At 37.4% G+C, this 15,578-nt stretch overlaps 1 protein-coding gene and 1 long non-coding RNA gene across 2 annotated transcripts in view; one reads left to right on the plus strand and one right to left on the minus strand.

The window, feature by feature from the left end:
- Nucleotides 1-5,008, minus strand: part of LOC130100276 (uncharacterized) — a 33,601-nt gene extending 28,593 nt beyond the window's left edge. Inside the window, exons 1-2 of the long non-coding RNA XR_008808844.1 lie at nucleotides 4,932-5,008; nucleotides 4,064-4,178 (exon numbers count right to left, since the gene is read on the minus strand). This is a non-coding gene — a long non-coding RNA (uncharacterized LOC130100276). The remainder of the gene's footprint in view (nucleotides 1-4,063; nucleotides 4,179-4,931) is intronic.
- Nucleotides 1-15,578, plus strand: part of cerkl (ceramide kinase-like) — a 96,594-nt gene that overhangs the window by 65,241 nt on the left and 15,775 nt on the right. The window contains exons 5-6 of the mRNA XM_056265641.1: nucleotides 4,958-5,100; nucleotides 11,623-11,697. Of these exons, the coding sequence (XP_056121616.1) occupies nucleotides 4,958-5,100; nucleotides 11,623-11,697 (218 nt within the window). The remainder of the gene's footprint in view (nucleotides 1-4,957; nucleotides 5,101-11,622; nucleotides 11,698-15,578) is intronic.

Here is a 15,578-nt window from a genome sequence, read left to right on the forward strand (position 1 = left end):
ATAATAAATACAGTAATAGTCAGAGTCACTCTGAACAGGAATCAAATGAATGAATGAGCAAACCTATGAAGGAACACTTTTTATGAGTGTTTGAACATGAGACATAGTGTTAAGTGATAGAATGCACTAGTGACTGAGTTTGCCTTTACTTTTCTCCAAAACTATACAGTAAAATTACCTGAAAATAATTACAGTAATAGTCAGGGTCACTCTGAACAGGAATCCAATGAACGAATGAGCAAACCTATGAAGGAACACTTTTTATGAGTGTTTGAACATGGGACATGGTGTAAGTGATAGAATGCAGTTTGATGATTGGGGTGAGTTTGCCTTTACTCTTCTCCAAAACTATAAAGTAAAATTACCTGAAAATAATTACAGTAATAGTCAGTGTCACTCTGAACAGGAATCCAATGAATAAATGAGCAAACCTATGAAGGAACACTTTTTATGAGTGTTTGAACATGGGACATGGTGTAAGTGCTACAATGCAGTTTGATGATTGGGGTGAGTTTGCCTTTACTCTTCTCCAAAACTATACAGTAAAATTACCTGAAAATAATTACAGTAATAGTCAGGGTCACTCTGAACAGGAATCAAATGAAAGAATGGGCAAACCTATGAAGGAACACTGTTTATGAGTGTTGGAATATATGACATGGTGTAAAGTGCTATAATGCACTTTGATGGATGGGGTTGAGTTTGCCTTTACTTTTCTCCAAAACTATACAGTAACATGACTTGAAAATAAATACAGTAATAGCCAGGGTCACTCTGAACAGGAATCAAATGAAAGAATGAGCAAACCTATGAAGGAACACTTTTTATGAGTGTTTGAATATGGGACATGGTGTAAGTGCTAGAAGTTGAAGTAAAATGGCAAAACTCCCATTATATATAAAATGTATATGTGTGTGTTTGTGTGTGCGTGTGTGTGTGTGTGTGTGTTTTGAGTATCATATTTCATACTTCAGGTATGAATGTATATTTCATAGATTGTATAAAGGTGTTTATAGCTTATATATGCAATTCAATTATAATTGACAGATTAAAAGCCACCAAAAGCCTGTTGTATTCATTTGCCATTTATTTGCCAAATATTTGCCATTAACATTAACAAAAAAAATGTAAGAAAATAAATAAATAAACATTAATACATTATGTATAATAATTAATGTATACTTTATATAAAAACATTAAAATCAACAATAAAAATGCAATATAAATGTATGATAATTAACATTAATATTACATTTCATTAAAGTTAATAAAGTACAATAATGTATTTTATATATATATATATATATATATATATATATATATATATATATATATATATATATATATATAAACATTCAAATTAACAATAAAAATGTAAAAAAAAAAATGATGTATGATAATTAGCATTAATATGAAAATGAATAAGTTGTGTAATAATTAATGAATCACATATAGGGCTACAAACATTAAAATAATAATAAAAAAGTAATGTTTTTTTAAATCATAAAACTGTATTATTTGTGTCCTAATGAGATGGAAAATAGCAGAAAATAGTGTCTAAAAAAACATTAAAATTAACAATAAAATGTAAAAATGATTCATGTTAATTGATATTACTATGAACATGAATATATTATGTAATAATTAATGTAACTCATAGGCCTACACACTTTATAATAATAATAAAACAGTCATGCTTTTTAAAAAAAATCATGAAAATGTATTATTTGTGTCCTAATAAAATGTAAAATAGCGGAAAATAGAGTCTTAAAAACAATTTTGACCGCTTCCAGCACCCATACCGTAAGTACACGATTAGACGCGGATACTAAAAAAAAATGTGCGGCTGGCTTGACCGTGTATTTTCAACGCGCGGCCCACTTGACCGCAGTAGACGAGAAGCCCGGACTGGCTCGAGCTGGGCGGACTGCTGGTGCCTACATGTCGTGCTCTCGGCTCTCGCTGTGCGCTACGGACACAGATAGAGTCCGTCTGCTGCAGAGAATTTCAACGATCGCAATATCACCTGGACGAAACCTCTGAATCAGACGAGCACACGGACGTTTGTGTTGTGATCCATCCAAGTTTCGCACCGCATATGTTCTGACTGAACATCCAGGTAACTTTATCATCATCATGCAATAATTCACCATATAGAAAGAAATACAAACGAGGAGTAATTCACTAATGAGTTTGCCAATGTAACGGGGTTCGTTGTTGTGGGAAGAATGAGGCGGGAACCGGCAAACATTTAAACATTTTAATAGTAAAATAAACAAATACAAAACAAAAATATAAGCGAGCAGCCCCTCACTGCTGGCCACACACAACAGAAACAAAACACAACATAAAATCAGGCCTGTTCCTCTCTCGATCTGCCCTGTCGTCGCTCCTCGTTTTATGCGTCCGCTCCTCGGTGAGAGACGCGAGAGAGACCGGTGCGTCTCACAGCTGTCGTTCATTATCACTCGCGCCACCGGCCTCGCGCTGTCCTATCACATCCCTCGCCCTCGTCCTGCTCGCCACAGCCAACTAACTAGAAATTTTGTGTGAAATGAATTTCTAACTCTGGTGGCAGCTAACGTTAGCCTTGTAGACGGAAAAGTGATTTCTCTGATGTTTGCGCTGTTCTGGATTAGTGGGAGTGGCTTGCGGAGCTGTGCAATGTGGTGCATTGTGGGAGTTGTTGTCTTGCATACAAATGCGCACTAAAGTTATTTTCTGTCTTTTCTCGGTCAAGAGGGCATCAAATTCAAAATTTCTTTTACATTTCGACTACATATATGACCCACTTTCAATAAAGATTAATGTTGAAATGGGTGAAGTGACCCTTTAATAATGCATTTATTTCACATTTAATTAATCATGCCCTCTGACCTGTGAGTACATAGCATAAAAAATTGCATACGAATTTGCAGTGTCCTTGTTACCAGCCCGTTCTCATCCCAAGGCGTCATCTAACTGACGCTTTTGACCATGCGTCAACATGCCGACGCACATGGCACCCTTTAGCGTCAATATGAGACGCGCCTCCTAGTGGTCTAACCCTAACCCTACCCCAAACCTAAACCTACCCATAACGGAAGCGTCATCTAACTGACGCTAAAGGGTGCCATGTGCGTCGGATTTAGACGCATGGTCAAAAGCGTCAGTTAGATGATGCCCGGGGATGAGCGTCTCATATTGACGCTTAAAGGGTACCATGTGCGTCGGCATGTTGACGCATGGTCAAAAGTGTCAGTTAGATGACGCCTTGGGATGAGAATGTGTTGTTGTTACATATGTTGCATGCTTACCATAGTAATAAAAGTAAATTATCCATAATTACATGCAACTAACCCTCAACCAAATCCTAATCCTACCCTAACCCTATAGTAAGTACATGTAGTTGCGGTAACACTTCCTTTTACAGTACAGTACTTACGTGTACTTACCTAGAAAGTACTGGCTAATATAAGGTAAGTACATGGGTTAGGGGTAGGTTTAGGGGTAGGTTCAGGGTTAGTACCTAGTTATTGCCCAGTAATTGTAATTACTATAATAAGTACATAGTATGTACATGGGTAACAGGACTGTAAAAGGAAGCTTTACCGTAGTTGCTTAATATTACTTAAATGTATAATTACACTGTAACAATGACATCTTAAAATAAAGTGTAAACGAAATGTTCACTTTTTTCCAAGTCTAACAGCTAAGTAACTAGTTAACTAGCAATAGTAACTAGCACGTGACAAAACTAAACGCCAAAGACATATCTGAACATCAAGAAATGTCAGACTCAATGCAAAGTCTGCCTTGAACAGATAACAAGTTGACATGAGTAATGTTCAATGATATGGATATATACCATCTAAAGCCAATTTTTAAATTTCTATTACATTTTTTATGCAACAATGTATTTGAATTATCTTCATGGGGGCTTCCTTTAAATATTGATATGCCATTCATTTTTATTTAATTAATCGGCATATCATGTTATTAATCAGTTGACTGCCCTACACGCAACATGTTAACTTCAGCACTGAACCCTGGTTAATGTGGAATGGGGCTTGTTCATCTCGACCCCATCCGTCATTCCCATAAAGCTCCGCATTGTCTCGGCACACTGTGTGTTTGGTGAGGCCTCTCCGTTGAAGCTTTAACCTCTACAGATGAAGATAAGGCACAGTCCCTGACACCTGTGAAAAGCATAAAATGTTAAAACACGGTTAGTCCCACCCACTCCTTCATAAATAACCCATAGGTGAATAGGTGAGCTTTGATGTATCGCTTAATATTTACTCTCCTGATTTGGTATTCGCAGCGTCCTTCGAGGCTTAACATATATGGCGGATCAAAACATTGCAGGCAGATTTATCCCAAACACCTGCGACTGCAAGGTCACAGAACTCATTTTGTGAGTGGCATGACTACTTGCCTATTAGTGCAGGCCGTGTCTGCTAAACAAATCTATTTGTGAGATTGTACAGTATTGCTAAAGGGCATTTCTGAATTAAATGTAATCAGCTTTACTAGGCTGTGTTCATTTATTAGTAATGTGCTTAAAGCAGATTAGTGGGCTCAGCCATTTTTAATGATTTATTTTGCTGCTGCGATCTGACAGATTTTCCTCTATTCTTGAAAAAAAAGGGCATTTCCCAATTAGAATACATGCCTCCCTCTCGACGCTTCCATGGTTTAATCTATTGTTCAATACGACGTAATGGGAATTATGATCTCCATTAATTGAAATGGATTCCTCTAATAAAGACTTAGTAGGAATTTTTAATCATATTTAAGGAATAACTATGCCATTTTATTCCATGTGTAATTTATTAAATACTCTTCCATATGGATTTACATTTATCCACATGAGCGAACAACAGCCTAATCGTTACATGTGTGTTAGCCAGCCCTTGGCCATGACTTTGGGTCACATGACTCACAATGACCGCCCATCCGTTTGCTTTCTCTCTAGTGTGGTATGTGTTGGGGGAGATGGCTCTGTGGCTGAGGTGGCCCACGGGTTGCTTCTCCGAGCCCAGATGGACGCTGGGAGGGACACAGATTCCATCTTCACGCCTGTCCAAGCAGCACTTCCTCTCGGCATAATACCAGCAGGTGAGGATCAGGGGTGGTGTATCTCTTTCTCCTGCAGCTGTCCCCAGTACAGCCAACGTCCAGCTCCTCTCAGGAGAGTGAATGCGAATGAGCGTTCAGTCCTCGCTGAGTCAACATGAATTCAAAATTGACCCAATTTACTTGACCCAATTTACTATTATACACGTTTCTGGTCTTACTGTGCACAATTCATCCCGTGCACATTATTGTTAACTTATATCAACACATAATTCCGGCTTATTCCGGGCGATGTTACAAATGTAACTCTTTAACCCCTCCCCTCAAACCACATGGGTCCATTCTAGTATGCAACACCCACTTTCCACAAAACAATAAATGATTACCAATGGTTATTCTTGTTGTGCATCTTATTTCACACAGAAGTACATCAGATTATGCAAGTGAAATTGCTTCCAAGCTATATATGTATGGAAATAAATGTATTATTTGTGGAAAGTGTGTGCTACATACTAGAATGGAGCCAGGTGGTTTGAAGGGAGGGGCTGAAGAGTTATTTGTGATGACATCATCCGGAAAAAGCAGGATATATGTTGATCTAATTAATATATAATAATAATTATATAATATGCAATTGAAATAATATTATTATATATATATTATTATAATTACTATTATTAGTTTAATTATATTATATTAATTCGTTTATACTATATTAGTTCAAAACCACTTTTACTTACATAATCTGTCAAATTATTATATTTTAATAAAGAAATAAAAAACGGGGGAATTTTATATATATATATATATATATATATATATATATATATATATATATATATATATATATATATATTATTAGTTTAAAAATTAAAAAAAAATTAATGTAACAATAATAATAATATATTAATATATTAAATAATTATAATATATTAATATATTAAATAATAATAATTATTGTTATATAGAAAGTTTCTGGTCTTACTGTATATAAATTTACTTTAATTACACATTTTATATTATTTGCATATTTATATTATTACTTTGAAAGCACACACACACGCGCCACAATACCGTTTTGACTCCATGAGGTAAGAGAAGAAACTGAAATAAAACTTATATAATATAATTGATAATCACGGCATGTCTAAATGTGACTAGTAGTAAAATATGATAATGTATAGTAATAGTCTTGTGGGTAAACCATGCAACTTTTTATGCTTCATTCCTGCACTAAAACAATCAGAGGCGTGCTGCCAATTAAAAATCAAACCCTGTAGTAATTTCGGTTTCTAGTTTCTGTGCTGTCAGAATGATTTAGTTTGATTGTGTTTTGAAACTCCTCTAGCGAAAACAAACAGGCAGCTCATAACAGCAGCAAGCGAGTGTATCATTATCAAATTGATTTAATCACAGTCAGGCCTCTGAATGGCCCACTCGCACACTGAGTTAATTGCCTTCAAGAGTGTCTGAAATGGAGCATCCTCGATTTGCCTTTGAAACGGGCTCCACTGGCCTTGGATCAGCGGCCCTAAGCCCTGCGTATTGTCCAGGACTGACTAAGCTCAGATATTTACCTCTCTTTTTGTGGGATTGTGGCACAAACCAACCCCAAAGAGCTGCCAAACCGGGGCGGGAAGAGGAGGGGAGAGCAGAATAGATTGGTACGATAGCGGCCCCTACTTTTCCTTCCAAGAGATTGACCTTCACTTGTCATTTCGGGCGCAGCAAAATGGAGTGCTGTTGTTAGGAGCAATGGAAGCCCTCCAACTCCGCACCCGCTGCAAACTGACCGTACCGGGGTCATGGTTTCTCTTCATTAGTACCGAATCCCACGGGAGAATTTGTAAACAGTTTCCAGTCACAAATGCGAAGGGGAAAAAACGACCCCCGCGTTTGTCGTTTCCCTGCACAGGTTTGGATGTGTCATTTGGTGTGACATCAGACCCAGGTCAATCCTTGGGGACGGAGGAAATGGAGTCGAATCACTCTCTTTGTTACAGCCATGCAAAAACACCCATGTACTGCGCCAACTACAGTGATTTACTGCGAGTAATTACCAATAAAATATACATGAAATGCCCTCGCATAGCAGCTACATTGACATCTAATTATCTTAGCTGGAAAACAGACTAGTTTCTTTAACGCTTTAATTTGTCATTTTTTATGCTCCTTTCTGTCAATATTCATAGTACAGTCAAGTTGAACAAACATTCAAGTTTTTCGGAAGATAAAACTAATTACAAAGAGCGTTTCAAATACCTTATTTACATGATGCAGGATAAACATTGAGAAATGTGAGCCCTGCCCAATTAAAGGCTTTCTCTATGCACCATCGTATATACTCATCGGTACGTATGGCATATAAATTGCAGGCTTCTAATTAATTTGCCTGCTTTTAAGGGTTTCAGGGGGACTGTTAATTTCTTTGATATTCCAGGCAAAGAACCAAAATGTTGGTGCACTTTCCACAAGACTCTTAGACATGCTTGACTAGCGAGTCATTGCATCACATTCATCTGCCTGGATGAGGGAGACATTAACTGCCTTATGAATATTCATGCTGTCTGCTTAATTAAGTTAATTGTTCTGCAGAAGTGCTCGCACTTCCAAGGACAATTTTTTTTCTCTCCCTCTCTCTCTCTCGCTCTTTCAAAGCCCCTTTCCTTCCTATTCGCCCCCCTACTCTAATATCTGGGCGCTAGCACCATTCGTCACCAGGTTCTGGAATGGAGATGGGTAATATATGGAACTCCCGATGATGTTGGCACAGGCTGTTGCTCTGAGCCTTGCGGGAGAGGCAGATGCACGCTTGAAATATAGAGTTACCGCACGGCAGCGGCACTGCAGACACCACCGAACAACAAAAGAACAAAACGATCAATGTCAAACACCATTGTCTGACGTATACAGCGTTGAACGACAACACTTTGGCGAACCTCAAGTGGGCTTTACCAGATCGGTGTAATAAATGGTAATTTTAGCATTCAGATAATGAGATTTTAATATCACACTCACTAAGACTAAGTAACTGCATTCATTATATTTCTTTTAATTGGCGGTAGGCCAAGCACTCCTTATATTACGGTTTCTCACAAGCCTTGCACCAGAATGTATCCCTGTAGGACTCACTTTGCTATATCACAGCAAAGCCACAGCTTGCCGTTTATGACAGGGAGCGAGTCGGCCCTGTTCCAAATCCTAGCGAGCTGCCTACGTAGACAGTATTTTAAGGCATCAAATGCACACTCCTGATGGGAAGGCTGTTTCAAAAGGACAGATACTGTAAGATCTTTTGGCCAAATTCTAAAGCATCATCACATAAATACTTTGCTGAGAAGGCAAACCCATAATGCATTGCGATGAACTGGGGAAAAAAGGCGAACAGAGTGAGAGAAATGTCTCAGAAATTGTATTGAAATATATTTAAAATTCTATTTAAGTTTATTAAATTATTATTTTATGCGTTTTGCAATTTTATTAGCCGTGTGCTGTCTTCAATTTTATTTGAGTTAGAGCCAAGCACATATATACATTTAAATAATTAAAAAAACATCTGATTACTAAAGTAAACAAAATGATTAAAATGGCTATCCCGACTAGCTACAGTATAGCAAGGCAGCTCTCTGGTTTTTGGAACTCAGTCCGTCAGACGCTGTTACCTTTACTGAGCTGAGGCTCAGAGCCTGGCTTTTGTGTTGAAATCATCACAACATATGGAAACTCCCAGAGAGGCCAGGAAGCATCATGGATGTGTGTGTGAGGGAGTGACCTGGTAGGTGGGAAGAGGCACATTTACTTGCAGCCAAATTCACTTGGAGTGCGAGTGTGTGTCCAGCACTGTAGGCCTGGCCGTCTCATCATCAGAAAGGGAGGGAACGATTTCATCCAACACCTCCGTCCTGTTCTCATTTACAGACATTTGCTTTCATACCCTGTTGATCTGAGCAAACACACTGGCCAGATAACTGCATGAAAGGAAATGCCTACTCACCCGACAAGGACAAGCCATTCTCTGCTGTTTGTCTCTGCTAGTAATCAGTACAAATACACACACCTGTTCTCCCTTCGCAAGCTGCCAGCAAGGTAAACCGCCTTAATTGGCACAAGGTGATATTAACTTAAATTAATGCCCTTTAACAAAGTCCTCATCCTGTAATGATTAACTTTACCTCACTCATTAGATGGGCGAAGCTGCTGCTGTTTTTAAATCAATGCTGCATCACAACTCACACACTCAAGTTGTTCCAAACCTGTATGATTTTTTTTTTCTTCTGCTGAACATGAAAGAAGATATTTTGAAGAATATGGGTAACCACACAGTTGATGGACCCTATTGACTTCTATAGAATTTTTTTTCCCATTTGGTTACCCATATTCTTCAAAATATCTTCTTTCATGTTCAGCAGAATAAATAAATTCATACAGGTTTGGAACATAAATTCATAAAGGATAAGTAAAATGATGACAGAATTTTAAATTTTGCGTGAACTATCCCTTTAAATGAACAGTTCACTCAAAAATTTTACTCACCACCAAGTTGTTCCAAGTTGTTCCAAATCCATATGCTGTGTGGAACACAAAAAGAAAATGGCAGATTTTTCTTTTCATGACAAAAAAAATGGGCTATATTCCAAGTCTTCTGAAGCCATTTGATAACTTTGTGTTATATAATATAATATACAATTTTTTTCCATTTGAATTTTGGGGGAAATATGACCATTTCTTGACAGTTTTTGTAAGATTCACCCTAATAGTTTTCACAACTCCGAGTGCTATGAAGTTACTTTGCAGTATTCTCATAACAGAAGCATAGGCTGTCTGACTACACACTTCCCTGAAGTACATAGTTTTAGTAGAGTATAGATACATTTAATAGAAAAAAGCTGAAATCTATGTTCTAACGTGCTAAAGAAATAAAAAATGTGCATAATTGGAGCATATGAAGTGCATAGATTATTGAAGACTTACAGTGAGCCGTGATTGGTCGAATAGAAATTGAATGGAAAAGTTCTCGTTCTGACTTCTGTAGCAGGTGCTTGAGAACATTGATATGCAGGGGAGAGAGTCTACTATAATAAAGCAAAGCTAAATTTTTTCACGTTTCTGTAGCCACTCTTAATGGAATCTCATCACTCACTGAGAGTAAACAGTGTCTGTGCAGAGATACACACTATAGCAAACATCATGGGACCATATGCCACAGCATTCAGATGGTCTCATAGCATCAGCATCAGCGTGTGTCTAACGAGAAAAAGCTTTATCACAAAATCACCTGTGCAGAGAATAGAATTGATCCAAATAGAGAGGCTTGCTTGTTTATGAAATGCATGAGTCCATTTAAAGGAACAATTCACCCAATTCCGTATACTGTGTCTATTGAAAAATAGGCTACTGATAATTCTTAATGCAAGTGTATTTCTAACCATGACTCAAGCTCATGAGGTTTTTTTTTTTTTTTTTTTAAATGCATGTAAATATTCTTTATATTGTCTTAATGTTTCTAAAATCCAAGTCATCTGAAGCCATATGATAACTTTGTGTGACAAACAGACCAAAATTTATTTCATTGTTCACTGATAATCAAACAAAGCTATCGCATGGATTCAGAAGACAATATAGTGAATTTTATGTTGTATTTTTAGAAACATTAAGACGATTTTGAAAATATTTTAATGACAATTATGCAGAAATACCTCATTCAGTATAATATAATATGATTGTATTCATTTTATGACATGCAGTAGTGATCATACAAGTTCGATTACACCATCAAAATATGAGGAAAATGTTTTATATATTTTAAATATGAGAGAAGAACAAAAGACTAAACTTGGTTAAGGTATTTTGCCAAGTTATTTGGCAAAAAGGCAAACTAAAACTATAGGTTTTATTTTACAATGCAAAAAAGGCATAGAAAAACAAAAAGCTGACACTGACATAATCAGTTATTCATATTTTAATGGTTCCCTCTTGTTTTTGTATGTGCTCATAATTTCTTTGTATGATAGGATAGCCAAGCCAAAAAACTATGTCCACACACTTTGCCATGTTTCATTGTGTTATTGCAAACCAAGCAACAACTACGCAATGTGTTTACAAAATATTCAACAATTATTTTTGTATAATATTTGAATAAAGGGTGAAGAGAAAGTGTCAATTTTCTTGGCCGGACACCACTTTTTACCACTGATGTATATAAGATAATATTTGTTTATAATATAAAAATAGTTTTCTTTTGATTTTGGGGGAAAATATAACCATTTCTTGTCAGTTTTTGTCAAATTCACCCTATTGCCCACAACTCCTGAAGTTTGTCTCATGTTCTTGATTCCAAGTCTTCTGAAGCCATGCGATAACTTTGTGTGACAATAAACAGACCAACATTTATGACATTGTTATCTGGCTTAAGACTTGGAATATAGCGCATATTATGTCACATTTTTAGGATCATTAAGACAATGTTGTAAGTACATTTTTGGTTATTTGAGTGTGTTTTTTTGGAGCTTGATCACTAACCATTGCTTAAAGAGTGTTAAAATGTGTGTAATTCTCCTTCCATAGGTTCTACTGACGTGGTGGCGTGCTCTGTGCATGGAATAAGACGCGCTGTGACTGCGACCTTGCACATCATCATGGGTATTTATCTCAGTTTCTTTCTCTCCTTCACGCATGAGCTTCTAGTGATTCTCTAGCCTTACAGCTGCCTGTACGCTAACAGTAAGGCCTCGAGGAACCACGGGACTTAATGGAGCACAAATATACATGATAATAACATGTAAATGGGATTCGTATTTACTTTTCAATTCCACTGAGTTATGCGTGCAGGGGCAATGGTTTCATTTTTTCACCCTTTGGAAGTCTCTCTCTCTCTCTTTTTCGTGTAGCAATGGCGGAGCGTGTGGTGGTTCTCTGTAATCTGTTGTTTAATTAGAGTGCACAGGCTGTTGTTATGGGGGCCGAGAGACGGCAAACCCCCCACGCGGGCTCTGCCTCTCCAGCTTTGGAGATCATGGTTAACAGGTCCCATGGAACGAGAGACGGTCCCGGGAGAGGTAGAGATACGTCTGTCGTCAATCACCCGTACGGTCCCGCCACGTACGCCGAGCTTCTTTGACGTGGCTGTGGGCCGTCGTTGGAAGTGTTACTTCTGGCTGGCAGTGTTCGCTTTGGCTTTAGGATTGCATGTTCCTATCTGTCTGTCTGTCTGTGAAGCGTTTTTGAAGTTAGCACCAATATGTCTGGGCCATTGTGTCGACTGTGCAAGCTCTCCTGGGCTTAGCTTAACAGACAAGCGGATTTGGCTTGTCAGGGGATTACACGCACAAGCTAAGCTCACGTCCTCCAAAAAAAGAGAAAGAACACATACTGGCAAAAATGTCGCTTTATAGCTGAATTACAATTGGGATGAACAATCAGAACTGCACAAAAGAATTACCGAATTCAGTTGAGTTCAATTTAATTAGGTTCTTTGTTGTTACTTCATTATTGTTCTATGTGGATTACTGAAAATGTTTAATTTGGTGATATTTTGTTTTCCATTCACAGGCTTCATAGATAGTTCCTGGTTGGGTTAAAGCAATAGTTCACTCAAGAATTACATGGACATTGAACATCATGTCATTATTTACTCACCCTCATGTCACTCCAGAATGCTGTACACTTTTATTCATGGAGAAGACAAAAAAAGTATTTTTAGGGATTGTTTGGGGGGGAATCTTCATAGTTATTTTCCATTGGCAATCAGGCTTAAAAATATATATACAAAAAAACAGCATATAAAGCACCATAAAAGTAGTCCAAATGGCTCATGCATGATATTCTAAGTCTTACAAAGTCATACTATAGCTTTGTGTGAAGAAAAAACTAAATATAAATAAATTATAGTTCCACCTAAAAATAAAAATGCTGTCATCATTTACTCAGCCTCATGTCATTCCAGAATACTGCATATTTTTTTACTAATAAGACCAAATGGGACTTTTTATGGAATCTTCAGTTATTGTCCAGTGTTTGGGACAATAACTAACTTGAGTTAAGTAACTCAAGTTATGTAATCAGATTACTTTTTTCAAGTAACTAGTAAGTAACTTTTTTATATAAGTACCGCAAGTTACTTTGTTTTCCCATTTACTGACTGAGAGCTCTCCAGTCCCAATGTTCAGAAAAATCGTGCAGAGGCGTTGTGTGTAAACATGATGGTTATTGTAGTTCTAGACTAAATGTGAGCATACCTTTACTAATCTCACTTGCACAAAAAAAAGATTTAGTATTCCTCAAAATTAATAAAATCAGTGAAATTCTAAATCAGAATACTGCGCAAACCTTCAATAATTAAAAAATGTTAAATAAAACAAATATTTTTATGCATTTAATCTCATTTTATTGACCAATGTACTGACCTTCAATGATTCAGTTAAACTATAAGCAAAAATTACTTTAGATTTTTTGTTTTTATTGGTGAAGTTGAAAAGTTAGTTTGAGCTGCGCCCTCTACTCGTGAATTTGCATTTCCTTCGTCCTTATTATTTCAATTTTGGTGTGAAAGGGCCTTTACATTTGCCCCAAAAACAAAGAAAACAAAAACAATCCCTGCCCAGGTGAGAAAATGTAATGCAAAAGTAACATAACGCATTACTTTTCTTAAAAAGTAACTAAGTAACGCAATGAGTTACTTTTTAAGGGAGTAACGAAAAATTGTAGGTCATTACTTTTCAAAGTAACTTTCCCCAATAGTGTTCTTTTCCGTCATATAATTAGTCCATATAACTGGTGCACACTGCCGTGCAAAGGCAAAAGACCGTAACTTCGTGTTTGGTCGAAAATTAGTTTTTTATATTTTTGGCACATTCAAGACCCCCTTTATCATGTGGATAAGTATCTTGAGTCAATTCCGTCGTTTTTTCGAGAAAATAATGGGTTGTCTTAACAGTAACTTCCAAAAGCCCGTGAGAAACCAAGGCAGAACACCAGTTACCGCTCTTTGGCTTTGTTTTGGAACGCTCATTTTGAGTTACGGTACTCTGCCTTTGTTTAGCCGCGCGTCAATATGAAGTTACGGTGCTGGCGTTCTATCAAATATGCTACCTTTCAGGTTGTACGGTGTTCTGCCTTTGTTTTGCTCTCCATTAAAATCTCCGAAATTACGATGTAGCCTGTGTACTTTGTACAGCTGCCATCAGTCCCTGTAACTTCTGATGTCCTCAGAGCTTTGTCCAGCACAAATGCGGTCAGAACATTTAGTATGGTCTGAACCCGCTCCATATGAAAAACGTGCGATAGGCTATCCATCGCGAATGATATATGCAGAGTTGACAGAAAAAAATGTTACACACGCCGTAGCAGGTGAATACAACAAAGAACTAAATCCCCGCCTCACCCAGATCGGGTTGAAACAATCATGCATCTAGCTGGCAGAGTGCCAAAACTTCGCCGGCGCCTTCAGCTCCGCCCTGAACACGGTCGAGCCGACGCGCGACTAATATATCACAGAGTGATAATAATGAAGCAACAACGGTATATTGGTGCATACAACATAATGCAGCAAGAATTGTTGGTGCATACAACATCAGACTAGCTGTTACAAGCGGGTTGTACCTACAATCACACTGTCCGGAATAAATCCGCGGGACGAGCGAAGTGCACTGCACAATAATAGGGCAGACAGCTGAAACCACCGCTACTGAAAAGACGCAGAACACAGAAGGTTGTGCTATAAATGCATTAGTCGTCTAGGTAGTCCAGAGCGCGCTCCCCACCGAGTCTCAAGATGGAAAGCACTGCGTTCGTACTTCGTACTTTTCGTGAACGTACGAGGAGCATGACACCTTCGAACACGAATATACTATAAACGAGTCCCCGGGTCGAATGTGCGCGAGGACCTGTTTTATCGTGATCATTTTGAACGCGCGTTTATCAAGTCTTATGCCACTCGGTACCAATTGAAGATCTTACCGCAATGGAGGTATTTTGCCATGTCTCATGTATTAATAATGCCACCAGAATGCAACCAAAGCACAGGGTAGTAATAAGTAGATGTCTATAAGTGTAAATCATACAAAATAAATGCCATGATCACTAGATTTTATACAGGTGTTACTATAATGATTTTGTTAATGGTGATCAGCAACCAAATATTGATAATGTGGAAGTTACTGCCTTTTGCCTTGGCATAACTTCTCACTTTTTGCTGACAATGCAAAGGCAGAGTGTACAGTAACTTTAAAATAGTGGTCAAAAGTCAAGTTTGAGCTCAAGATTTTTTATGTAGATAATTTGTATTACTAAAACATCTAATTGCCAGATTTACAGTGTCCTACCTATAATTAATTTGGAGGGACAACTGAAAATCTTTAAAGTCATTTTTCTCAGTTCCAAACTCTAGCGAGTTAAGGTCTTTCTCATAATTTTTTTATTTTGTAATATTTTGTAACTATTGATGTAATATTAACCCTTACTAGACAGAACTTACTAAATGTTATTTTAAGGCTATCGTTGTTATCATAGAAATATTTGTATAG

This window comes from Rhinichthys klamathensis, unplaced genomic scaffold, assembly GCF_029890125.1.
Source record: "Rhinichthys klamathensis goyatoka isolate OS25496 unplaced genomic scaffold, OSU_Roscu_1.1 h1tg000237l_1, whole genome shotgun sequence".
Lineage (NCBI taxonomy): Eukaryota > Metazoa > Chordata > Actinopteri > Cypriniformes > Leuciscidae > Rhinichthys > Rhinichthys klamathensis.